Here is a 27,510-nt window from a genome sequence, read left to right on the forward strand (position 1 = left end):
ATGTTGTGTCATCCTTAGTGCACCTGTCAGGAAGCACATGGAAATGTTTACTTTGATCACTTAGCTAAGGTGGTGTCTGCCGATTTTCTTTACTGTAATGTTTCTATTTTTTCCCCTTTTATACTTAATAGGTATCTTATGGAGAGGTACTTTGAGATTTTGTAAATATCTTTTTCTCATCATACTAGTTTCTCGTCATACACTAATTTTAGCATCCATTGATGAATCTTGCGTAAAAAATTACTTCTGTGGTATTTACCAAATGATGACTTTCTGTTTCTTCTTCTGCCTCTATTAGTTGGAATTCTACTGTAAGGAAGAGCTTTTCCTTCTCTTCCATTTATGTATTTATTTGTTTACTTATCAATATGGACTCATGGATTCTTATTTCATTCTACGATGGATTATAGTTGTTATAGTCATTGTTTATTATGTAGTTCACACTGTCCTAGATTTAGCCATTAAGAGTGCTTTCAAGTTGACTTCTCATCTTTTTTTTTTTTTTTTTGGTGAGGAAGATCGGCCCTGAGCTAACATCTGCCAATCCTCCTCTTTTTGCTGAGGAAGACTGGCCCTGGGCTAACATCCGTGTCCATCTTCCTCCACTTTATATGGGACGCCACCACAGCATGGCTTGACAAGCGGTGCGTCAGTGCACGCCTGGGATCCGAACCAGCGAACCCCAGGCCACCGCAGCGGAGCGCGCGCACTTAACTGCTTGCGCCACCGGGCTGGCCCCACTTCTCATCTTTTTTGATATGATTTTTTTTGTTTTCTTTTTGGCACCAAAAAATGTTCCAGGCTTAGCTTTCCTTTCCCTGTTTTAACCCTGGATTTCTCCAAGGAACTCTAGTTTCTTTTATTTGGAGAGTTGTATAAGCAAGCGAGGTTTGGGCACTAGGTGTATTCATTGGTACTAGAGCTTCATTGCTTCTAGGCCTCCTCAGTTGTCTGAGCTAGGAAATGTGTATGTTTACTTAAATATACACACACATTCATCTATATTTCTTTCTATATCTATTAAAAATTGTCTCGTGAGGCTTCTATTAATTGTGTGATTGTGTTGCTACTATGAAGAGCTTCCCATTTCCCAGGGGAAATGGGAAGAATGAAAAATTACTTTGAGTATTCAGTATCTCTAAAAATGGACTAATTCTAAGGGATGACTTGATCTGTGGTATGGCTGTGCTTGTGTATGGCTGAGATAGAGTGGAGATAGCCATTTTAGAGTAAAGAGCATGGATGTTTTAGTAACTAAGATGATGGGAGATAGAATGTTATACCATAATACAAAATGTTTATGCTCTTAAGAAGTTTATTATAAGACTTAGTAAGTTTAGTATTTGACTAGCATATTAGGAGAATGTTTTAAGAAGAAGTTAGGACTTGAGCCGCGTCTTGGAAGAATACACAGGTCTAGATAGGCAGAGATGAGAGGGGCACATCTTGGGTGGAGCAGAGCATTTATTTTGGGAAGTAACCAGTGATAAGGTTGGAAACAGATATCCTTCAATGCCCAGCTAGCTCAGAAATCATGTAACTAGATCCTTTTCGTATTTATCATTAGTCCATCATATTTTGTTTACTCTGAACATTTCATAATTTCCTCTGTTTCGTAAGTATACATTAATTAGAAGTTTAGTTCTATCCTTTTAACATTTTGATTTTTATTGCTATGTTAGCATATTCAAAGTTTTTAGTAAGAGCAGATGGTAAATCTAGTTACCGTTTTCTCATTGTATTCTATAACATATATTTACGTTGAATATGTTAGCTTGGGCATATTCAATGCTGCTTGATATGACTTGTCTGTCATCTTGTCATAGATACCACAAATCAGTAAGTATTCATAGTATCTATTATATAAAAGGAACTGTAGAAGAAAAATATTATCAATATAGTTCCTGTCTATTGGGAGTGAGAAAGAAGAAACAAATATGAGGAGTTATTGAAGTTATTAAAGGTTATTTATTTATGAGATTTAAAGAGGTACAGGGCAGAGTTAAGTGGATACCATGAGTTAGTACATGATTCATCAATTATTCAGTTAATTGTACAGATCTAAATTGCAAGACCTAATCTTGTTGTATTTCCAGAGGCCTTTTATATAGATTATTTTAAAAGATTAAGGAAAACCACTTGACACAGTGAAGCATTGCTCAGTCCAAGATCCTATTAAATATCAAAGAGCTGTGTTTTTTTTCCTCCAATCTGTGGATTTTTCCCTAAAACAAACAAGTAGGCTTGGATAAAGCATTTATTGGTGATTAACTCTACTCTGTTCAATTTTACATGGTCATAGTTAACCAAAAGACTAATGATTTGGCAAATTTATTAAATGTCTGGTTCTGTGGTAGGCAAGAGAGTATACCAAAGAAATAAAAGACCGATTCCCTCCTTGCTTATGAAATGTTGGTGAGACCGTAGATGGCTAATACAATGAAAGGAGATTTAAAGTAGGGGAATTTAAATCATCCATCCTACACACCCAGAACTAAAGCTCTGATGTAGGTAGGAAACATTTAGAGTAAAATCCCCTCCTTCATTCTCATACATAATAATTTAAAAGATAGTGGATAATACAAGAAAAAATAAGTACTGTAGAGTTGAGAAGTGTAGTGGATGACACTGGAGTTGCTTAATCAAGGAGTTGGAATTCAACATGAACCTTAAAAGGATCTGTGTTTTAGAGCAATTGATTTTGTAGTCATTTTCAGGATATAATGGAAAGGAATTTATAGTGAGGAAATTATAGGAGGCTGTTGTAATAATGCAGAAAATGAATCCTAAACTAGGATTGTGGCTGTGAAGATGCATAAGGAAGGGATGGATGTAGAGAAACTGGAATAAAGAATTGTCAAAACTTAGTGATCATGTGACTATATAAATAAGAGAGGGGAAAGTGATACTCACATTAGGCTTTCCAAGCCAGGATGACTTAGCATGGTGAATAAATAGAAGTTGAAAAGTAAGAAGGGGAAAAGTACAATGGCCAATTTTTATAGTAATGATAATGAGGTTATTGGCTGGAAGCAGTTTGTGGTGGAAGTGAACATTTAATTGGAGTGTCTGGTAGACAGTTACGGTTGTGGAAATTGAGTTAAATAAAAGATCTGAGCTGAATACATATTTGGAGGGTTTCTGAATACATGTGGTGATGGGAATATTTGAGCAGATGAAGTCTTTGCTGAGAGGTAAAGCACAAATTACTGCGAGTTGAAGAAGACCTTCATTTTAGGATGTAGGAAGAAGAATCAGATTGGAAGGAAGGAAGGTAGAATCATAGAATAAATGAGTTGCCCATCTTGGATCAGGTATCGTCCTGGCCCTGTACTGTGTGATGAGTAGGGGGATAGGTTGTTGTGTTTGTTGCACTAACGTGGACTCCTATGCCATTTCCCAAGATGGGCCCTAACTGGCTTGAGCAAGTACACGCAGACATACTACCATGGGCTTTGAGAGAATAGCTTCTCAATAATACTGGTTGTGGGAGCCAGACTATATTAGTCTGACAGGGTTAATGAATGTGGTTACTGTGGGAGTTAAGAAATGGATATAGACTACTAGTTTGAAAAATTGTCAGTAACAGGAATGATGAAGAAAACAGGACCATAGAAAGAATGGGAAGTTGGTTTAAGTAAAGATTTTGGGGGGAGAAAGGGGAAACTTAACATAATACACTCTTGAAAGAAAAGAATCTGGAGGAGAGGAAGAAATTAAAGTTATTGAAAGGAGGGAACAGTTGAAGAAGGCAAGACTGAAGGAGAACCAACAAGAAATTAGTTACTGAACAGTGATGGGAAATTCTTATTGAAATTAGGATATAGTCAGTGTAACTATAGGAGTTAACATTTGGCAGGAATTAAATGAGATAAGAATGCCTAAGTATAAGAACTCTCCCTAACTGACTTGCTCACACTGAGGGCAAAGAACAGTGAAGAACTCTCAGAAAGGTGATGTTTAAAAAAATAATCAGGGGGAATAGGCTATAGTAACTACTCCTCTAACACTTGCGTTGCTGCTTGGAGTTTTCTAGTTGTATCAGCAGCAAAAAAGATAGTTTCAAGAAAATTAGTAAGATTTCTTTGTCCAGCAGTGCATTTTTTTAATCATTTTTTATTACTATTTTTTCCTTTTTTAAAATTGAGATATAATTGACATATAACATGTTAGTTTCAGGTGTACAATATAATGACTCCATATTTGTATGTATTGTAAAATGATCACCGCAATAGTCTAGTTAACATTCATCACCACACACAGTTACAAATGTTTTTTCTTGTGATGAGAACTGTTAAGATTTACTCTCTTAGCAACTTTCAGATACACAGTACAGTATTATTAACTATAGTCACCATGCTGTACATTACATCCCCAGGACTTATTTATTTTATTTTATTTTTTTTTTTTTATTTATTTTTTTTTTTTTGTGAGGAGATCAGCCCTGAGCTAACATCCGCCAATCCTCCTCTTTTTTTGCTGAGGAAGACGGCCCCGGGCTAACATCCGTACCCATCTTCCTCCACTTTATATGGGACGCCGCCACAGCATGGCTTACCAACCAGTGCGTCGGTGCGCGCCCGGGATCCGAACCAGCGAACCCCGGGCCGCCGCAGCGGAGCGCGCACACTTAACCGCTTGCGCCACCGGGCCGGCCCCCAGGACTTATTTATTTTATAACTGAAAGTTTGTACCTTTTGATCACCCTCACTCATTTTCACAGCTTCCCTTCCCCCCATTCCCCCCACCCTGGCAACTACCAGTCTGTTCTCTGTATCTATGAGTTCGGGTTTTTTTTTTTTTTATTCCACATATAAGTGAGATCATACAGTATTTGTCTTTCTCTGATTTGTTTCCCTTAGCATAACGCCCTCAAGGTCAATCTGTGTTGACACAAATGGCAAGATTTTCTTCTTTTTTATGGCTGAATGATATTCCATTGCATGTGCACATGCGTGTGTATGTATAGATAGATCGATCGATCACATTTTCTTTATCCATTTATCCATTGATGGATACTTAGGTTGCTTCTGTATCTTGGTTATTGTAAATAATGCTGCAGTGAACATGGGGGTGCATATATCTTTTTGAGTTAGTGTTTTCATTTCCTTCAGATAAGTACCCAGAAGTAGAATTGCTGGATCATATGGTAGTTCTATTTTTAATTTTTTGAGGAACCTCCATACTGTTTTCCATAGTGGCTGTACCCATTTACGTTCCCACCAACAGTACACAAGTGTTCCTTTTTCTCTACATCCTCGCCAACACTCGTTATTTCTTGTCTTTTTGATAATAGCCGTTCTAACAGGTGTGAGTGGTATCTCATTGTGGTTTTGATTTGCTTTCCCTGATGATTAGTGATGTTGAGCACCTTTTCATGTACCTGTTGGCCATCTGTATGTCGTCTTTGGAAAAATGTCTATTTAGATCCTGTGGCCATTTTGTAATTGAACTGTTTTTTTTTGCTATTGAGTTGTCTGAGTTCTTTATATATTTTGAATATTAACCCCTGATCAGATATATGATTTGCAAATATTTTCTCCCTTTCAGTAGGTTGCATTTTCGTTTTGTTGATTGTTTCCTTTGCTGTGCTAAAGCTTTTCAGTTTGATATAGTCTCACTTATTTATTTTTGTTGTTGTTGCTGCCTTTGCTTTTGGTGTCAAACCCAAAAAATCATTATCAAGGCTGATGTCAAGGGGCTTACCACTTGTGTTTTCTTCTAGGAGTTTTGTAGTTTCAGGTCTTACATTGAAGCCTTTAATCCATTTTGAGTTATTTTTTGTGTATAGTATAAAGACAGTTGTCCAGTTTCATTCTTTTGCATGTGGCTGTCCAGTTTTCCCAACACCATTTATTGAAGAGACTGTCCTTTCCTCATTGTCTATCCTTGACTCCTTTGTTGTAAATTAATTGACCATATATGTGTGGGTCTATTTCTGGTCTCTCTATTCTGTTCCATTGGTTTGTGTGTCTGTGTTTATGCCAATTCTATACTATTTTGTTTAGTAATATAGTTTAACATCAGGAAGAAGGATACCACCAGCTTTGTTCTTCTTCCTCAGCAATGCATTTTTAAGTAGGAAAAAAATTAGTAAAGTCTAGGTTTTTTTTTAAATCTTATTCTTGTCAATGTTACTTACATTTTGTCAATGTAAAAATACAATTTTTTAATTTATTTTTTGTATTTTGTACTTGCAATTTGAATGGATAGGCATTGAGCTAATTTTCAACTTTAAAATTCTGTGATTCTCTGAAAAATCTGTTTTTGGAATCTTGCTTGAGGAGAGTCTTATAATTCATCAAAGCCCTGAAAAAGTTTAGCATATGGCTAGTTATACAAAAATTTAGGTTAGAAAGCATCATATTATATTGAGCCCCTCAGTGTTTCATCTGGATGTCTTGTATTGATTCAGTCTTTCATTTCTTTCTGGCCATGGATGTGAGTCTCACTTCTTTTTTCTTCATTTCTTATGAACTGATATTTGCACTAGGCAGTTTTTCTCCCTCTGTTATGAGTGCATGTTTGTTCTGCTTCTCTTTCTTCTTTCCTACTCTTTATTAGGTTTCTGTCTTTTTGAAATTGTTTGCATTTAGCCGTAGATTGTACCTTTTTTATTTTTTATTTTTGTATTCTATACAAAAATAAACGTAAAATTTACTGCGTTATCATTTTTAAGTGTACAGTTAGTAGTGTTAAGTACATTCACAATGTTGTGCAACCAATCTCCAGAACTCTTTTCATCTTTTAATAAAATTGAAACTCTGTACCGTTTAATCAATTCTGCATTTCCATCTCCCCCAGCCTCTGGCAACCACCATTCTGCTTTTGGTTCCTATGAGTTTGACTACTCTGGGTCCCTCATACAAGTGGAATCATACAGTATTTGTCATTCTATGACTGGCTTATTTCACTTAGCAAAATGTCCTCAAGGTTTAGCCGTGTTGTAGCATGTGTCAGAATTTCCTTCTTTTTTAAGGCACAATAATATTCCATTGTATGAGTATATGACATTTTGTTTATCCATTCATCCAACAGTGGACACTTGGGTTGCTTTCACCTTTTGTAAATAATACTGCTATGAACATTGGTGTACAAATATTTCTTCAAGAACATGCTTTCATTTCTTTTGATTGTATACCTAGAAGTGGAATTGCTGGATTCTGTGGTAGTTCTATTTTTAATTTTTTGAGGGACCACCAAACTCTCTTTCCACATCTGCTGCACCATTTTACATTCCCACCAGCAGTGCATAAGGATTCAAATTTACCCACATTCTTGCTGACATTTGTTATTTTTTGTTTTTATAGTAGCCATCCTAATGGGTGTGAGGTGATATCTCATTGTGATTTTGATTTGCATTCCCTAAGGGTTAGTGAGGTTGAGCATCTTTTCATGCGCTTATTGGCCATTTGTATATGTTCTTTGGAAAAATGTCTATCAAGTTCTTTGCCCATTTTTAAATCATGTTGTTCTTTTGTTGTTGAGTTGTAGTTCTTTCTGAATATTAACCCCTTATCAGATATATGATTTACAAATATTTTCTTCCATTTTGTAGGATGCCTTTTCTCTCTGTTTATTTTGTCCTTTGATGCACAGTTTTAAAAATTTTGATAGAGTCCAATTTATCTATTTTTACCTGTGTTGCCTATTCTTTTGGTGTTATACCCAAAAGATCATTGGGAAATCCAATGTTACAAAGCTTTTCCTCCTGTGTTTTCTTCTAAGGGTTTTATAGTTTTAGGTCTTTGATCCATTTTGAGTTAATTTTTGTATATGATATAAGATAAGGATCCAGCTTCATGCTTTTGCATGTGGATATCCAGTTTTCCCAACGTCATTTATTGAAAATGTGTTTTTCCTCATTGAATGGTCTTGACACCCTTGTCAAAAATCATTTGACCATATATGTGAACGTTTATTTCTGGGCTGTCTATATTCTATTGCGTTATTCTATGTGTCTGTCTTCATGCCAGTGCCATATTGTTTTGATTATTGTAGCTTTGTAATAAGTTGAAGTTGGGAAGTGTGATACTTCCAACTTTGTGTTTTGTTTTGTTTGCAAGACTGTTTTGGCTATTTGGGGTCCCTTGAGATTCCATGTGAATTTTAGGATGGACTTTTGTGCTTCTGCAAAGAACACCATTGGGATTTTGGTAGAGGTTACATTAAATCTGTAGGTCGTTTTGGGTAGTATTGACATCTTAACAATACTAAGTCTTTGCCTTTTTGTTTCTTTTAATTTTTTCTTTTAATTTCTTCAGTTCCTTATTTCTAAAGTTAAAATCAACAACTATGTATGTATTTCACTCTTATTTTGTCGGAAGCGCCAGGAGCTGTGGTTGAAATAAAGGTACTGTGAGTGATTATAAAGAAATTTTAGCCACAGATGCTATTTTCAAGAAACTATAGTCTAGTGGAGGAGGTAAGAAATATACATATATATAGATAAATATAATACAGGTTATAAAACTAGTGCCCTCAGAGCAGTATAGATAAAGTCCTGTAGGAGTTTAGAAAAAGGCAAGATTATCCTCTGCTAGGCTTTATAATACTGTTGCCTCAAATATGCAGTTGGATATCCTTGTGTTTATAATGATCTTGGGCATCTAGGGACATCCACAGTCATTATGGAGAGCAGATAGAAATTTGGGAAGTCTTCTGATTGAGATTGGGTTGTGGGTGAGAATTGGGGTAGTATAAACTTGTAATTTCCAACCAGTGGAAGGACATAAGAAACCCTTGCCATTGACTGTGGGGAGTGGCTTGCACTTGTCTTTTAATGTTTTTGATAATTGTGTGTATAATGGAAGAAAAACTATAAAAGAAAATGATGATTATAGTTACTGGTGAATTAAGTATAATAGTAATAATAGTCATTTGTCACTTATACTTTAGACATAATTTTCGTGAACAGTAATAACACAATTAGATACACTGATAAGAGTCATTCATGGTAGATTTGTTGTACATTTTGAATACCATATTTAACTCTTCATGTGTATTCAGGCTCAAGCTTTGTTGTTTTCCTATTCTTTAATTTGATGCTCTGCTTAACAAAATTGAAAGTAACATTGCTATAAAGTAAAAATTTCATTAAGCGCAACAATTCATATTTTGTTAATGTAAAAAGTAATAATTTACACGAAGTAAGAAGGTTCCTTTTTAATAACTGACCTTAAAGAGGTCAGTTTATGCTGTATATGAGCATTTAAAATGGTGGAGCCATTTTCCCTAAGACTTGCTGGCATTTAAAATAATAAGACGTAGGAGAGTGGCATTTACATCAATGAGTTGCATCTTGTCAGCTCTTTTTTTAGCTCATTGCTTGAAATGTCAGTAAGCCATGGGTAGCGGACATTGCTGTAGCTATAGGCTGTAGATCTACTCAGGTAGGGCTTTCTAACGTAATTATTGCAAATCCTGCATGCATACACATACTTCTAATTTCCAGATTTTCTATACCATATGGTATGAATTAAAAAATATATGTCATTTAAATTTGGAGAATCCAGGTACAGAATGGGAATGGTCTTGAATTTAGGCAGGAATGGGGACAAATATTAGTTGCAAAAGAAACTTTAAGAAATGTTAATCTTGATTTTGTGTTTAAAGTTTAACTTTATTAACTGTTTATTGCCCTAAGAACTAACTTTCATGCTGACATAATTTTGTTGCTTTAATTATCCAATAATGTCCTTGCTATTTCAGGGACCAGTGGAGTGATTTTTGTTATGGTTCTTGGAGAAATTTAATAATTCTTTCTATCAGGGGTCTGCCAACTATGGCCTGTCTCCAAATCCAGCCCACAGCCTATTTTTGTAATGCCTTCAAACTAAAGAGTTGGGTTTTTTTGTGAAGAAAAAAAAATGGCGAGATGCAACAAAGACTATATGTGACCTGCAAAGCCTAAAATATTTACTGTCTGACCCTTGACAGAAGATTTCTTATTCTGTTTTGAATATCTTCATCAGGTCGTTGAGATATTGAGAGAAGCCTGAAAGTTGTTAACTTCCATCTCCTACTTATATTCTCTTTGCTCTTCTTCCTCCAACTGTGTAACAGAGCAACCCATAACATAAGCAAATATAATTTAATGGCAGGACAGCTGCGATTATGGAGAAGGTAGAAGAGACACAAGGGAGATCTGACTTGTTGGGAAAAAAGTAGAGTTCAGCACTTGTCCACACTACTTTTTTTTAACTTTTTACTTTGAAATAATTTCACATTTATAGAAAAGTTGTAAGAATACTACAAAAACTGTTATATATCCTTCACCTAGATTCACTGATTGTTGACATTTTACCACATTTGCCTTATTATTCATTCTCATTCTTTTTCTCTCATAGATATTACATATAACACACATTTTCCTGAACCTTATGAGAATAAGTTATAGACATACTCCTCATACCTCTTTACTCCTAAATACTTCCGTATATATTTCCTAAGAATAGGGATATCTTCTTACTTTAACTACACAGTACAGTTCAAAATTCAGGGTAGTTAACTTTGATATGTTATCTAATCTATGAATCTCATTCAGAGTTGACCAGTTGTCCCAATGACTTTATAGTTTTTTACCCCTCTCCCCTTTAGTTCAAAGTCCAGTTTAGGATCACTCATTGAATTTGATTGTCACTACTCTTTAGTCTCTTTTAATCTAGAATGGTCCCTCAGCCTTTTATTTCTTAATTTTTAATGACATTGACATTTTGTAAGAGTACAGGCCATTTGTTTTGTAGAATGTCTCTCAATTTAGGTTTTCTGATGTTTCTTTGTTATTAAATTCAGGTCATAATCTTTTAGCAGGAATATTAAATAAGTAATGTATCCTTGTCAGTGCATCACGTCATGAAGCACACAATGCCGGTTTAGTAGGTGATGTTAACTTTGATCATTTGACAAAGGTTGATGTGTGCTAGGATTCTCCACTGAAACGTTACTGTTTTTTCCCTTGTAATTGATAAGTAATTTGTGGAGAGATACTTTAAGACTATGTAAGTGTCTTTTTGTCATCAAACTTTCATCCATTTTAGCTTTAGTATTGATGGTAATTCTTTGTAGAATCAGTTATTTTTCTGGTAGTTTGAAAATGATGATTTTTCAAACTCCATTATTCCTTCTATATTTCTTATGGGGCTTTATACTTTGAAAAGATCTTTCCCTTTCCCTCTATCAGTTTGGAGTCAGGATTTCTTATGCTGTTCAATAGTTTGTTGTCCAGTGTCCCAGATTTGGTTAGTGGGCCCTTCAAGCTACCTCTTATATCCTTTTGACGTGTCCCCATCATTTTTTGAGCACTTTCTTACTTTGTGATACAACAAGATATTCTAGGTTCATCTTGTCTTTTCGCTGATCCAGTAGTGGATTCCATTTTTCTAAAGGATCCGGTTCCTTTGGTGAGGAATTGTTGATGCACGCACACCCATTTTTGGCCAATCTGCGTACAGTTTCGTTAACAAAGACCAGCTGTTGAGCAACAGTTAGGCTCCTTATCTTGATTTATATCTAAGGATATAGCAAAAATAGTGAAATGCCATCAATTTGTGGCTGCCGATGTTATATCTATTCAGAATACTATGCAAAGAAGTGAATGGCAAGTGAAAGATACTCTTTTTCAACCTAAAAGTATGCTTGCTTGAAGAGAAAGATATTCACATAAGCTTTTGAAAATATGTGTCACTTTCTTTTTTTTTTCCTGAGGTATTTTACAAGTTTGCATTTGGGGGGATGGATTTTTTTTTATTGATGTCATAGTAGTTTATAACACTTGAGATTCCAGTTGTACATTATTATTTGTCAGTCACCATATAAATGCGCCCCTTCACCCCTTGTGCCCACCCCCCCCCCAACTCCCTTCACCCTGGTAACCACCAAACTGTTCTCTCTTTCCATGTGTTGGTTTATATTCCACATATGAGTGAAGTCATACAGTGTTTGTCTTTCTCTGGCTTATTTCACTTAACATAATACTCTCCAGGTCCATCCATGTTGTTGCAAATGGGACGATTTTGTCTTTTTTTTTTTTTTTTCCCCCTGTGAGGAACATTAGCCCTGAGCTAACAACCGTTGCCAATCCTCGTTTTGCTGAGGAAGATTGGCCCTGGGCTGACATCGTGCCCATCTTCCTCTACTTTGTATGGGACACCACCACAGCATGGCTTGACAAGCAGTGCGTCAGTCTGTGCCCAGGATGTGAACCTGGAAACCCTGGGCCTCTGAAGCGGAGTGCGCGAACTTAACCGCTACACCACCTGGCCAACCCCAATTTTGTCTGCCTTTTTTTTTTTTATGGCCAAGTAGTATTCTATTGTGTGTGTATGTGTGTCTATATATAGACACACACACACCACATCTTCTTTATCTAATCATCTGTCAGTGGAGTGTCAAATTTCTTTGTGATGCTGAAAATATAAGTAAAGATCATTTTTGATTTCAAGTGGTTAGTTCAAGAGTCAGAATTCAGTGATACATTCGGTATCTAGTATCTTTAATACCCTGAACCAATTTTTAATGATTTTTTATTAAGGTAATATTTATATACAATAAAACTCATCTATTTAAGAGAAAAGATTAATGGATTTTGGTAAATGTGTACAGTTCTATGGCTACCACCACAGTCAAGGTACAGGACAGTTCCCTCACCTTAAAACATTTTCTCATGCCCCTCTGTAGTCAGTCGCTTTCTCAGGCCTCCAGACTAGGCAATCACTGTAGTTTTACCTTTTCTAGAATTTTATATAATAGGAATCATATAGTATGTAGTCTTTTGTATTTGACTTTTTTCACTTAGTATAATTTCTTGATATTCATTGTTGTTTTTGAATATAGTCTTTTGTTACTTTTTATTGCTGAGTAGGTCTCCATAGCATGGACATGCCACTATTTGTTTATCCACTCACTTTTTTATGGACTTTTGAATTATTTCCAGCTGTTGGTTATTAGACTGACTTACGTATAAGTCTTTGGGCATATATTTTCACTTCTCTGGGATACATATGTGTAATTTGAATTACTGGGTAGTGTTGTACTTGTATATTTAACCTTATAAGATACTACCATATGGTTCACCAAAGTGACTGAACCATTTTGTGTTTGCATCAGCGATGTATGACAGTTCCAACGTTCCACATCTTGCCAACATTTGATATTGTTGGTCTTTTTAACTTTAGCCGTTCTGGTGGGTCTGTAGTGGTATCTCATTGTGATTTTAATTCTCATTTCCCTGATGACTAGTGATGTTGAGCATCTTTCTGTATACATATCTGATGTGAAACATTTGTTTAAATCTTTTGCCTACTTTTGAAAACTTAATTGTTGAGCTCTTATAGTTTTTTATATATTTTGTATAAAACCCTTTGTCAATTTTTTTCTCTTAAAAATCATATTTTTTATGTCCTGTTCAAGAAGTCTTTACCTAATCCAATGTCAAACACACAAAATCTCATATTTTCTTCTAGAAGTTCAGTAGTGTTAACTCTTATATTTTGATATCTGATCCATTTCTAGTTAGTTTTTCTATATGGTTTGTGTTAAGTGTTTAGTTTTAGTGTATTCACATAATCCACTTGTTCTAGCCATTTGTTGAAAAAGCCTTTCCCCCCATTGAAGTACCTTAGCATTTTAAGTCAGTTGACCATATATATGTGGGTGTATTTCTGAACTGTGTTCTGTGCCATTGAACTATATGTCTATCCTTACACCAATACCACAATGTCTTGATTACTGTATCTTTATATCTGGAAATCAAATAGTACGAGTCCTCCAACTTTGTTTTTCTTTTTCAAATTTGTTTTGCTCATCTAGGTCCTTGACCTTTCTATATAAATTTTAAAACCAACTTATCAGTTCTTCAAAAAGCCTTTTAGAATTTTGATTAGGATTGCATTGAATCTATAGATCAGTTTGGAGAGGATTGCCATGTAAACACTATTGAGTCTTTCGGCTTATGGTCATGGTTTATCTCATTTTTATTTATGCAGTCTTTATTTTCTCTCAGCTGTGTTTTGTAGTGTCATTTCCCTTCAGCCTGAAGAATTTCCTTTAGCATTTCTAGTAGTACAGAGAGAGAGTTACTTTAAGTTGTAGAGAAAAGTGTAAACTCCTTATTTGAAAACGTCTTTTGGATATTTGTTTTATTGCCATTCCCAAAAAAGGAGTAAAAGATGATAAAAGAGTATGTTATATAGATTATGTATGTAAAGATAACCAAAAGCTTAATAAAGAACTTGAAGTCTTTTCTGTTGAAGAAGATTCCAACCCACTCAGTATTATATCTCCTTACTTGCTTTGGGTGATGGATCATCAGACCACAAAGCATTGGTGGCTTCTGCAGCTCTCTTTCCTTTACCTCTCCCTATCACTCTCACAGCTCCCTTAAAAGAAATTACCTTAAAAGGATGTTGGAGGGCTGGCCCCGTGGCTTAGCAGTTAAGTGCGCACTCCGCTACTGGCGGCCCGGGTTCGGATCCCGGGCGCGCACCGACGCATCGCTTCTCCGGCCATGCTGAGGCCGCGTCCCACATACAGCAACTGGAAGGAAGTGCAGCCATGGCATACAACTATCTACTGGGGCTTTGGGGATAAAAAAAGGAGGAGGATTGGCAATAGATGTTAGCTCAGAGTTGGTCTTCCTCAGCAAAAAGAGGAGGATTAGCATGGATGTTAGCTCAGGGCTGATCTTCCTCACAAAAAAAAAAAAAAAGGATGTTGGAAAATTGACACAAACTGGTCAGGCTACCAGAGAACATAGCAATTGAAGATAGATGACCTACACTTTCCTCTCAAAGCTGTATACAACATTGTTTTACATACACGTATTCTTCATTTATGCCAGCAATGGCAGAAAATAAAGGAAACATCCTTTTCATAATAACAATAAAAATATAAAATAATAAATATATGGGAACTATATAAATAAACAACAGAATTTTGGTTGAGATCCATTAAAGCCCACTTGGGTAAATATAAAGCAGTTCCTAAAAAAGAAGACTGAATATTTTTAAAGATGTTACTTCTTCCTGATTACTTTCTGAGTACAATCATGTGCCACTTAATGACAGGGATATGTTCTGAGAAATGCGTTGTTAGGCGATTTCATCATTGTGCAGACATCATAGAGTGTACTTACACAAACCTAGATGGTATAGCCTACTACACACCTAGGCTATATGGCGCTAACCTTATGGGCCCACCGTTGTATACGTGGTGGGTCATTGACCAAAATGTCATTATGCAGCGCATGACTGTACAATGCAATTCACATCAAAAACATACTGTCTTTGGGGAGCTGTTGGTGGTGGGAACAGAACTAACAAAGTGATGTTAAATATAATCTGAAAGAATAAAGCTAGAATGGCCAGGACATTTTGGAAAATATAAGTAAGTGGGGATTTGCCTTCCCAAATACTAAGACTTATTCTAAATATATAATTTTAAACGTATGATACTGATGCTTTTTTCAGTTCTTTATTAGGGAGAGAGCTTTTAAAAAACATAATGACTACTCTCTGCTCCAGAGTTACAGACTCAAAAGCTCTGGGTGTGGGGGCTGGTCCAGTGACGTATCGGTTAAGTTCGCGCACTCCGCTTCGGCTCCCTGGGGTTCGTGGGTTCAGATCCTGGGCGCAGACTGACGCACCACTTGTCAAGCCATCCTGTGGTGGTGTCCCATATAAAGTAGAGGAAGATGGCCATGGACGTTAGCTCAGGGCCAGTCTTCCTCAGCAAAAAGAGGAGAATTGACAACAAATGTTAGCTCAGGGCTAATCTTGTTCACAAAAAAAAAGAAGAAAAGCTCTGGGAGTATGTTCTAGGTGTATACTTTTAAGAAGCTCACAGTAGATTCTTATATGACAGAATCACCTCTGACTATGAGCCAAGCAGTCTAGATGGACCAATTCCTGAATCCTGAAGGAAGCAACTCCTAGGAGATATAAATTGCAGTTCATATCTCCCACTTTATTCCTATTTAGTTCTGTGCCAACAGCTTGTTCTTTAATAAGTAGAGATAATAAATGCAAAGAAGAACAGTGGTTTTTAATTTACAGAAGAGAATGTCACATCATTTTCTTATTTTTTGCCCTACCATACATAATGAATGACTCTTTTTAGAATTCAGATATAGGGGAGGAGAAATGACATGAATTGTTTTGTTTTCTTTAACTTCTATCTCCAGGCTATTGTATTAGCTTTATTAGCTCTATGTCATATGAACTTTTTTAGTCTTGTTTGTTCACTTAATTTTGGTATATGTATGTATAGTGAGGGAGGGTGAACTATATTTTGTTTATACATCATTTCTATAAATTTTTAACTTGGTAGCAAGATGCAGTTGAAAAAAGTATATGATTTTTGTCTATATTTTTTATCTTTGGTTATTATTCTAGATAAAAACAAGTAAGTAAAACAACCATTTAACTGTTGAAAATTAGTTTAAAACAACCATTTAAACTCTGGAAATAATTATCTTAAGGTCACACAGCAAATGGAGAATCATTTGTTCAAAAAAAATCTGCTAAATCTCAGTAAGAACAAGAGTCTGTAGTATTTGAGCCATGACTCACTCCCACCCACCTCCCTGAGCTCAGCTTAAAGGAAGCTCTGCTCTGAGCAAGAGGGGCAGACTGTGGGTATCTCTCCTATCTTCTGACTTCTTGTTGCAGATGCTTTCTTCCAGGCAGGTGAGGTCAAAAGGCCTAGGGCTCCTTTCCCTCACTCAGCCTTTACTGAGAGTGGAAGTCTATTCCAGGCGCAGCAGGCTGAGAATACTGGGCCTCAGGTGCCCTGGGCCAGGCCTCATTCATAAGGCAGAAGTTCCATGCCAGGAAGAGAAAGTCATCACCCCCACTCATAGAGCACAGATGTCACTCTGAGAGAGTTGAGTCACTGTCTCAGCCCCCGGTTCCTGTGCAGTGGCACAAAGGTTCTTCCAAAGGGAGAGGCAGGCCTTAAGAACAGAGAACCCTGTAGCTCTCCCAAGGGGACTGACTTTATTTGGAACAGAACTTGTGAAAAGATGTTGTTGAAAATGGTGAAGATCTTTGTGGTGAAAATTAAGAGGAGGCTAGTAGCTCCATGATACTGGTAGCGACAGTGAAATGGCAGACCAGTTAGAAGTTTAATGGAGAGAACCAGAAAAAGAGACAGCTAAGAAGAGCCCCCTGGGGTTGGAGCAAGCCTCACAGACTGACAATACCTTGCCTCTGCAAAGATGCCCCACTTTTACTGGATCAGACTGTGGTACAATGTGTGGTCCCAGGGTGTGGCAGAAACAGTGGAATAGTTAATAGAGGCTAACAGCTGAGTGTGATATCGCTATAGGCAGATCAACCAACAGCTTATAAGGGGGGGACCCAAGAAAGAAATTGCCAGTGAGCCCAACTGAACCCACAGTCATTCCTGGTGGACAGAGAGACTGCACATGCTCAAGACAGCATCCTCTGAGAGAGATATCAGAGGCCGCACACTGCTGGGGAAATAGACTTCACTGGACTAGAGATAAAGAAGGACATTTTCTAATGATAAAAGGGTCAGTCTGTCCGGAAAACATAATTATATCCTAACAACAGAGCCTGAAAATGCATGAAGCAAAATTCGACAGAATCGAAGGGGGAAATAGACAGTTCAACAGTAATAGTTGGACACGTCAATACCCCACTTTCAGTAATAGATAGAGCATCTAGGCAGAAGATCAACCAAGATGGAAGACGCCACAACACTGTGTATCAGCTGGACCTAATAGACATCTGTACTCTACCTAACAAGCAAAATACTCATTCTTCTCAAGTGCATATGGAACAGTCTCCAGAAAAGACCATATGGTAGGCCATAAAAAAGTGAATTTTAAAGGATTGCAGCCATACAAAGTATGTTTTCCAACCATGGTGGAATGAAATTAGAAATCAGTTACAGAGGAAATGTGAGGAATTCACAAATATGTGGAAATTAAACACCGCATTTCTGAATAATCAGTGGCTCAAAGAAGAAATCACAAAGGAAATTAGAAAATAATTTGAGATGAATTAAAGCAAAACCAAAACTTATGAGATGTAACTAAACAACACTTAGAAGGTAATTTATAGCCACAAAAGCCTATATTAGATAAAAAAGATCTCAAATCAGTACCCTAACTGTCCACCTTAAGAGTCTAGAAAAAGAAGAGCAAACTAAACCCAAAGCAAGCAGAGAGAAGGAAATAATGATTAGAGCAGAAATAAATGAAATAGTGTAGAAAAATAGAGAAAATTAACAAAACCAAAAGTTGATTCTTTGAAAATATCGACAAAATTGATAAACCTTTATCTAGTGCTGATCAAGAAAAAAAAAGAATACTCAAATTACTAAATCACAGATGATGTAGGGGAAATCACTACTGATCTTATGGAAATAAAAAAGATTATAAGAGGAATACTGTGAACAATATATTTGCCAACAGATTAGATGATTTAGGTGAAATAGGCAAATGCCTAGAAAGACAAACTACTGAAACTAACATAAAGAGAAATAAAAAATCTGAACAGACATAACGTTTTGCAGGTTGAGTTGTTTCCCCAGAAAAGATATGTTGGAGTTCCAACTGCTGGTTACCTGTGAATGTGACCTTATTTGGAAATAAAGTCTTGGCAGATGTAATCAAGTTAAGATGAGGTTACACTAAATTAGAGTGGGCCCTAGATCCAATGACTAATGTCCTTATAAGGAGAGTTGAAAACACAGACACACACCCAGGGAAGAAGGCCATGTAAAGATGGAGGAAGAAATTGGAGTTATGCTATCATAAGCCAGGAAACACCAACGATTGCTAGGAAGAGCACCAGAAGCTAAGAAGAGGCAAGGAAGGCTCTTTCGTAGAGCTTTCAGAAGGAGCATGGCCCTGCTGACACATTGAGTTCAGACTTCTAGAATACAGAGATATGAGAGTATAAATTTCTGTTGTTTTAAACCATCCATTTTGGTAATATGTTGCAGTAGCCCTAGGAAACCAGTACAACCTAGAACAACTAAAGAGATTAATTAGTTGTTTTAAAAACTTCCATCCAAGAAAAGCCCGTGGCCACATCTCTTCACTGGTGATTCTACCAGATATTTTTAAAAGAAATAATATACCACTTCTTCACAAACTTTTCTGTAATAAAAAGAGGAAGAAAGATTTCCTCATTCTGTCGGGCCAGTGTTACTTGAATACCAAAACCAGACAGAGACATCACAAGAAAAGAAAACTACAGACCAGTATCACTTACAAGTACCAATACAAAAATCCTCAACAAAATACTAGCAAACCAAATCTAGCAACATATATGTACATCCCTACCAAGTGAGATTTATCTCAGGAATGCAAGGTGAGTATAACACCCCAAATCAGTTAATGTAATACAATGTATGAATAGAATAAGTGGCAGGAACCACATGATCGTCTCAATAGATGCCCCCCAAAAAAAGCATTTGACCAAATCCAGCACCTTTTCATGATTAAAAAAAAAAAAAACCAACAAACTAGGAATAGAAGAGAACTTCCTCAACCTGACCTACAAAAATATACAGCTAACATACTTAATGGTAAAAGACTGAACAGTTTCCCCTAAAATCAGGAACAAGGCGAGGATATTCATTCTCACCACTTCTATTCAGCATTTTACAAGAAGTTCTAGCCTTGGCAGTTAGGCAATTAAAAGAAACCAAAGTTACCCAGATTGCAAAAAAAGAAAGTATCTGTGTTTATAGATGACATGATGTTGTATATAGAAAACCCTAAGGAATCTACGAAACACTATTAAGAGTTAATAAGTTAGTTCAGTGAGGTTGCAGAATACAGCATTTAAAAAAAATTGTTGTATTTCTATACACTAGCAATGAACAATCTGAACACGAAATTAAGAAAACAATTACATTTACAGTAGCATCAAAAAGAATAAAATACTTAGAAATAAGTTTAGCAAAAGTATAAATCTCATATACTATAAATTACAAAATACTGTTGAAAGAAATTAAAGATGATCTAAACAAATGGGAAGACATCTCATGCTCATGGATTGGAAGACTTAATATTATGAAGATGGCATTACTCCCCAAAATGAACTGCAGATTGAACGCATTCCCTGTCCAGACCCCGGTGGCTTCTTCGCAGAAATTGACAAGCTGATCCTAAAATTCATATGAAAAGTTAAGAGATCCCTAAATAGCTGAAACAATCTTATAAAAGAACAAATTGGGTGGGAGGCCTGGCACTCCCCAATTTCAGAACTTACTATAAAACTACAGTGATTGACATAGTGTGTTAGTCGCATGTTGATAGATATATAGATCAGTGGAATAGAATTGTGTCCAGAAGTAAAATTTATGGCCAGTGATTTTTCACAAAGGAAGTTGGATCCCTTTCGTATACCATACACAAAAATTTACTTGAAATGGATCATAAACCTAAAAGTAAATCCTAAAACTATAAAACTTTTGGAAGAAAACATAGGAGTAAATCTTCATGACCTTGAGTTGGCTGCGAGAGTTTTAGATACAATACCAAAAGCACAGATGACAAAAGAAAAACTAGATAAATTGGAATTCATTAAAATTAAAAACTTTTTTACTGCTAACAGTAGCATCAGTGAAGTGATAAGAAAGCTCACAGATGAGAGAAAGGTTTGCGTAATTGTATAACTGATAATGGACTTGTATCCAGAGCATATCAAGAATTCTTACAACTCAACAACAAAAAGGTAAATAGCTCAATTAAAAACTGAGCAGGGGCCGGCCCGGTGGCACAAGCGATTAAGTGCGTGCGCTCCACTGCGGTGGCCCGGGGTTCGCTGTTCGGATCCTGGGCGCGCACCGACGGACCGCTTGGCAAGCCATGCTGTGGCGGCGTCCCATATGAAGTGGAGGAGGATGGGCGTGGATGTTGGTCCAGGGCCAGTCTTCCTCGGCAAAAAAAGAGGAGGATTGACAGATGTTAGCACAGGGCTGATCTCCTCACACAAAAAAAAAAACCTGGGCAAAGCATATGAATAGACATTTCTTGGAAGAAGGTGTTTGGCCACTAAGCACATGAGAAGATGCTCAACATCATTAGTTGTTAGGGAAATGCAAATATAAACCATGATGTACTCCTCCTCATGTTACTAGGATGGGTGTAATCAAAAAGGTAACAAGTGTTTGTAAGTATGCGGAGAAATCGGAACCCTCATTGCTGTTGGAAATATAATAAAATGGTGCAGCTACTTTGGAAAATGGTTTGGCAGTTCCTCAAAATAGTAAACATAGTTAACATATGATCCAGAAATCCCACTCATAAGTATATATCCAAGAGATATGAAAATATACATCCACACAAAAACTTATACCCAAATATTAAAAGCAGCATTTTTTGTGTCATTGTAGCCAAAAAGTAGAAACATCTCATGTTTATCAACTGATGAATGGATAAAATATGGTATATCCCTACAATGAAACATTATTTGGTAATAGAAAGGAAGTAAGTACTGATAAATGCTACAACTTAGATGAACCTTAGAAAAATTTTTCTGAGAGACAGAAGTCAGTCACCAAAAAACTGAATATTGTATGATTTCATTTATATGAAATGTTCAGAATAGACAGGTCTATAGAGACAAAAAGTAGTGTAGGGGTTGCCTAGGGTTGGGGCAAGTGGGAGAATGGGGAGTGACAGTTAATGGGTACAGGATTTCCTTTTGGGGTATGAAAATGTTCTAAAATTAGATTGTAGTGATGGACCCTCACCTCCGTGAATATACTAAAAAATCATTGAATTTTACACTTTAAATGGGTGAATTGTATGGTATGTGTATTATATCTCAGTAAAACTGTTTAAAAACAAAACAAATATGTGACTATAATTGATAGGAACCAACTGAAAGTAATCTGTATCTTACAGAGTCCAGGTTGATAAAATAGGTAATTGTTAGATTCAAGAAAGAACATGTGGCACCTGCCTTGCTGAGTACTGCTAGATTAGTTGCTCTTTGTTGATTTAGATTAGAAAGTGGCCTGAATGCTACATCAAACGTAATTTAAGTATAGATATTCTGTTCAAAGTCTGATTGAACTGACTGAATGTAGGACTAAGGAGTTAAGTACAATTTATTCCATATAATGTCTGATTTTTAAAATTCGCCAAACAATGAAATGACATTAAAGTATAATACAGTTGAAGATTTTATTGGACTCTTTAATTAATACTTGTTCCTAATCCCTTTTAGATGTTAAATCTATATCAAAATTAGATTATTTTATTTGTAATTCATTTCAAAAAGTTATTCTTAATAATTTCTTTAGTCCATAAAAGAGAGTGTTGGCAAATGCAACTATAATAAAGGTTTTCGTAATGATTTATAACACTTAAAATATTTAAAAAAATTTTTTAAACAAGTTATGTGGCAACCTTAATATGTCTTATATGGAAATGTTAAGGGATCATTGTGAATTCTTCATATTAAACTCTTTGCAAAATACATATTTTGGTTGTGCTGTTGACAAAATTCGGGTGATGAAGAAATCATGGAAAGCTGGTTGCAAATATTGGGTGTATTTAAAATCTTTGAGGAAATCATTTGTGGATCATAACATGCCTTCAATGTCTTGTTTACTTTCTTTTCATTATGCCAAGGTATATTTGCTCATTTTTTAATTTAGAACCTGTTAAGTTTTCCAATATAAGTAAATGCATGTGTTGATACATTGCCGTGATTTGAAGTAAATTATATGCACTGGACCTTGAAGAACACTTAAAAGATGTACTTTGCTTTTCTTTTTATTTCTGTTATCATAGTTTCCTGTTTATTTATTAGCTAAAAGAGTGGGAGTAAGTGCAGAGCATTGTCGACCTAGTCCAGTGCTCCTGCACTCTGAGAGCAGATCCTGGGAGTCTTTGAGATGACTCTAGTGCAGACTTTTTGATCAGGACCCATATTTTGTATTGCAGACATGCTCAAACGTGTGTGTGTGTGTGTGTGCGTGTGCGTGCGTGTGTGTGTGTGTGTGTAAGATACTGAGATGTTTACCCTTAAGATACTAAAACGTTTACACTTAGAACATGCAATGTGCTCTATTTTTCAATTCTTTTTTCTAAGTGATAGTTTTGACCTGTTAATTTTACAGCCCACTAAAGATTTGAAAGATACAGTTTGCTAGGGACAGAATTATGAATTCAAATACATTCTGTTTGAGTTTTTCCCCCTAATGACTCTTTAAAAATGTTTGTTTTGTGGGGCCGGCCCGGTGGCGCAAGCGGTTAAGTGCGCGCGCTCCGCTGCGGCGGCCCGGGGTTCGCTGGTTCGGATCCCGGGCGCGCACCGACGCACTGCTTGGTAAGCCATGCTGTGGCGGCGTCCCATATAAAGTGGAGGAAGATAGGCACAGATGTTAGCCCAGGGCCGTCTTCCTCAGCAAAAAAAGAGGAGGATTGGCGGATGTTAGCTCAGGGCTGATCTCCTCACAAAAAAAAAAAAAAAATGTTTGTTTTGTATCTGGAGAAAACAGATCTCATACTAGGAAGGCAAACATGATTCTCAAATGAGATTTGGAGTTTAAGGTATCTTTTTGTCTGAGTTGAGTTGTCTGTGAACTATTTCTATAGTGTAATAAGAGCCAATATATTTGAATCCTCAAGGAAATTTTCACTTTAGTAATTATAGTTTAGAGTTTACCTGTAAATTTTAAATAAAACTCATGATCAAAAACTATGAATAAAACCACCCAAAGTATATTTTTATATTCACTTTGCTTTTATACTTTTGTAGAGATAAATCTTATCCTGATTTGAAGTTTTAAAGTATTTTAGTTGTATTATAAACCTATTTGTCTTATCTGTTATCAACATTTGTCTTTGATTTTGCATCTGTGCTTTTGATATTGAATGGGGAAAGATTTTTGTGCAAATATTTCACCAAATATTTTTGCAGGGACACTTAGTCGGTCTGGATGAACCAGCTTCGGGAGCTGGGCAAGAAGCTCTGCTTAAACAAGAGCAAGCAAAAATCATTCGATTCGAGAGACAAGCAGAAGAGTTCCTCAATGCAGTCTTTTATAGAAAAGGTTGGTTCCAGTGAAGAATGATGTTTAGCGTCTGCTTGTCTTATATTAATCTCCTTAATTTCAATGTTATTTTTAAAAAGAGTTACTTTTAAAAATGTTTTTCTCTATTGATAATACACTTTATAATTCTCTACGTTTCTTTGGTCAAGTTAAACGTGGAATAGGGTAAGGTACTCCTGTCTCTCCTTTTTGCTCTGAAGTGATGGTGCTATGTAAGATTTAGTTAAACAGTTCTTGAAAGTCTAAAAGTTGTAAGATCTCAGTAGTTCTATATTTTGTTAGACAAATTTTCTTACACATAAACAGTCACTGTTTTAATCACTGATAACTATGAAACCAACTGTGTAAAATTTTAGTAATTCCTCACTGAAATTTCATTTGGAGAGAAATTGTAAAGTTGTATCTTAAAATTAGATTTACAAGCATTTTTTCTTCTAGATATAGTCCTGTTTCCCTAAAATTTTTTTAATTATTAAAATTAGAAAAAGAAATTCATTATTATATAATAAAATTTTCCCCCGTGCATTTGAGGTGGCATTTAATAGCTCCACCTCTTGCATTTTTCAATTTACCTTTCTCCTTGAAACTTCTGTAGGTTTGTTTTACATTTCTTTTCTCTGTCCACGAAACATAATTGCCATCAACCAAGACCTTCAGGAAGCTTCCCTTCATGATTTTTCTAGTAAAGAGTCTTTACCTTCAAAAAATTCTTTCTAAATGGATTTGTATTCTTTAGTTACACCTTTCCTCTAGTTTCAAGGTGGAGGTTACTATGATAGATTCTTTAAAAATTTTCTACAAACTCCTGATAATCCTGAATATTCTTATTTAATATTAAGCAGACTCAGTGATTCCCCTTTCTTTAATATTTCTTCATATGTTCTAGTTTATACCTCTCATTCCTCTGGAAATTCCCTCGGAAGTTTAAAGGGTGATTTTTGCGTGTACACAAGTTAAAAGTCTGATAAGTGCTGATTCTAATGGGTTGGTTACAGTTGGAGACCAGCTGGGCTTCTCCTTAATCTGATCAGTATTTTCAAAAGGGAGTATGAGGTGAAGGGTCATATAAAATTAAGAAATGCACAAGATTATTGTTTTCAGTGGCACTATTTTAAAAAAATTTCTTTCATCAGCTCCCTAGGCAAAATTAAATCTTTTAGTACATCCTCACTTCTCTTCTACTACTATCTTGCATCCTCTAATCTAAAGCTCCCAACGGAGGCTCCCCTGCTCACCTTATCATCCCCATTAGAGTACCCTGAATTCCAAAATTATGTTCAAAATAGTAATTTTCTTAGTGTTATGATTATTTGATTGTTTTATTAAAGTAATTCACATTTAAATTATAAATGACTGATAGATCTGTTCTGTCAGTTTATTAACTAAATAAAATATCTTTACAGTTCCTCTCTCTGCTGCTCCTCTCCTTTAGAATGTGTACTGAGTCATGGATCTAATCCTACAGCAAAGTTCATTATCTTCATTAGGAATTCCTCTTCCTAATTTGCTTGGAGAAACCACTTTTCATCCACTCTTAGTTTAGAGGGAGTTAATAAGGTCAATCATAAGCGGATTCCTAAAGAGAGTTCTAGCCTGCTTCTCTACTGTTCCCATCCCTTTGTCATATAGGAATAATTTGTGGTAAAGTTCTTTTATAAGTTTTCTTATTTAGAAGTTAAACTTTTGAGCACATAACCTTTACGAGAGAAATTCTTACCTTGGAATCAGGCTCGAGATAGACTTTGAGAGATGAGAATCCTCTGAAATTTTATGTCAAGTTAAGTTTATATATTTGTCTGTATACTGGCATATGATGCTCAGAAAAAGAACTTGCTTTGTAATTGGAGCTTCCTTCCCCTTTGCTTTATGTATTAATATTGTTATTTTTAGATATTAATCTTCTTGGAAATGTCTCAAAGATGGGCATTAGTATTCTTCAAATTAATACCAACAGTGTTCAACATCCAGAGATATGACAGGCAATTTGGTCTGAAGAGACTATTTTATCTTTAATAAATAATTCAGGTATTTGAATTTAATCCTTTGTTTCCAAGTATTGCAAATTGTGTGTTTGAATAATTGAATGTGAAAAGGTTATATATAGCTAGGTAGGAACTATAGATGCAATAAAAGCAGGCTTTTGTGGTATGGACTCTGTAATTCCAATTTAAGAACAATATGCCCTCCACAACTGTCCTAATCATATTTCTTTTCAGCTTGCTTTGTCACTTGTGTTAGAAAATTTGACATTTTTCCAAAAGTTAGATTTGCATTTTTAAAACATACAGGTGGCTGTGGTGTAGCATTTACATGTTTTTCCTATCGTTTTCATTTTGATCTGATTTGTTGTTTTTATTTGACTCAATTGTGCATGTTTCCCTAGGCATGGCTAGGTTTGTAGATGTTGTGTGTTAAGTAAGTGAAAGAATGAAATGTGCAAGAAACTTTCAGAAGACATGGAAATTCAAATGGCAGAGATATCATCGATTCATAAACATGAATTATATTTCATGATTACGTTAGTCATTCAACAGAGAGGCAAAATATGCTGCAGGTATTTAAAGCTCAAAGGCAACAATTTATGGTCTTTATCCTAAAATCTTTGACTCTTCACAGATCTCTTTAATTATATTTATTAATCTGGTTAAACAGAGACGTCTCATAACTAACTTCATTTTGCTTTGTGGTTGGAAACTTTTTATGTATTACATATTCTCCAACTTTTCAGGGGATAAAAAAATACACTAATATATTAAAACTTGAAATTATATACTGTCTTTGATTTGGAGGATTGTATGCTGTGTAAGAGAAAATAGATCTTAAGTAGAAAGTTAAATGAATGTTAATAAGAAAACACAGTAGAGAGATTTAAAAAAAACAATGTATGGCTAAAATGTTTATTAAAACATTTACGGGGGGCAGGCCAGGTGGCATAGTGGTTAAGTTCACGTGCTCTGCTTCAGTGGCCCAGGCTTCACGGGTTCGGATTCTGGGCACGGACCTACACACCACTCATCAAGCCATGCTGTGGTGGCATCTCATATACAAAATAGAGAAAGACTGATACAGATGTTAAGTCAGGGACAATCTTCCTCAAGCAAAAAGAGGAAGATTGGTGGGGCCAGCCTGGTGGCAGTTAAGTGTGCACGCTCCGCTTCGGTGGGCTGGGGTTCACAGGTTCAGATCCTGAGCGTGCACCAGTGCACCACCTGTCAAGCCATGCTGTGGTGGCGTCCCATATAAAGTAGAGACAGATGGGCATGGATGTTAGCCCAGGGCCAATCTTCCTCAGCAAAAAAGAGGAGGATTGGCATCAGATGATAGCTCAGGGCCTATCTTCCTCACAAAAAAAGAAGATTAGCAGTGGAAGTTAGCTCAGGGCCAGTCTTCCTCACCTAAAAAAATATTTAAGAAACCATTGTCAGCCATTGTAGTAACTTCTGAACCTTACCTAATTGAATA

The 27,510-nt window shown here is 36.0% G+C and overlaps 1 protein-coding gene across 9 annotated transcripts in view; it reads left to right on the plus strand.

Moving 5' to 3' along the window:
- The window catches only part of LCOR (ligand dependent nuclear receptor corepressor), a 126,351-nt gene that overhangs the window by 60,163 nt on the left and 38,678 nt on the right, over window positions 1-27,510 (plus strand). For all 9 annotated transcript variants that reach the window (XM_058543642.1, XM_058543644.1, XM_058543648.1 and 6 more), the window contains one exon: window positions 23,916-24,048. In XM_058543642.1, the coding sequence (XP_058399625.1) occupies window positions 23,916-24,048 (133 nt within the window). The remainder of the gene's footprint in view (window positions 1-23,915; window positions 24,049-27,510) is intronic.

The sequence above is a fragment of the Diceros bicornis genome, chromosome 6 (genome assembly GCF_020826845.1).
Source record: "Diceros bicornis minor isolate mBicDic1 chromosome 6, mDicBic1.mat.cur, whole genome shotgun sequence".
NCBI classification, from domain to species: domain Eukaryota; kingdom Metazoa; phylum Chordata; class Mammalia; order Perissodactyla; family Rhinocerotidae; genus Diceros; species Diceros bicornis.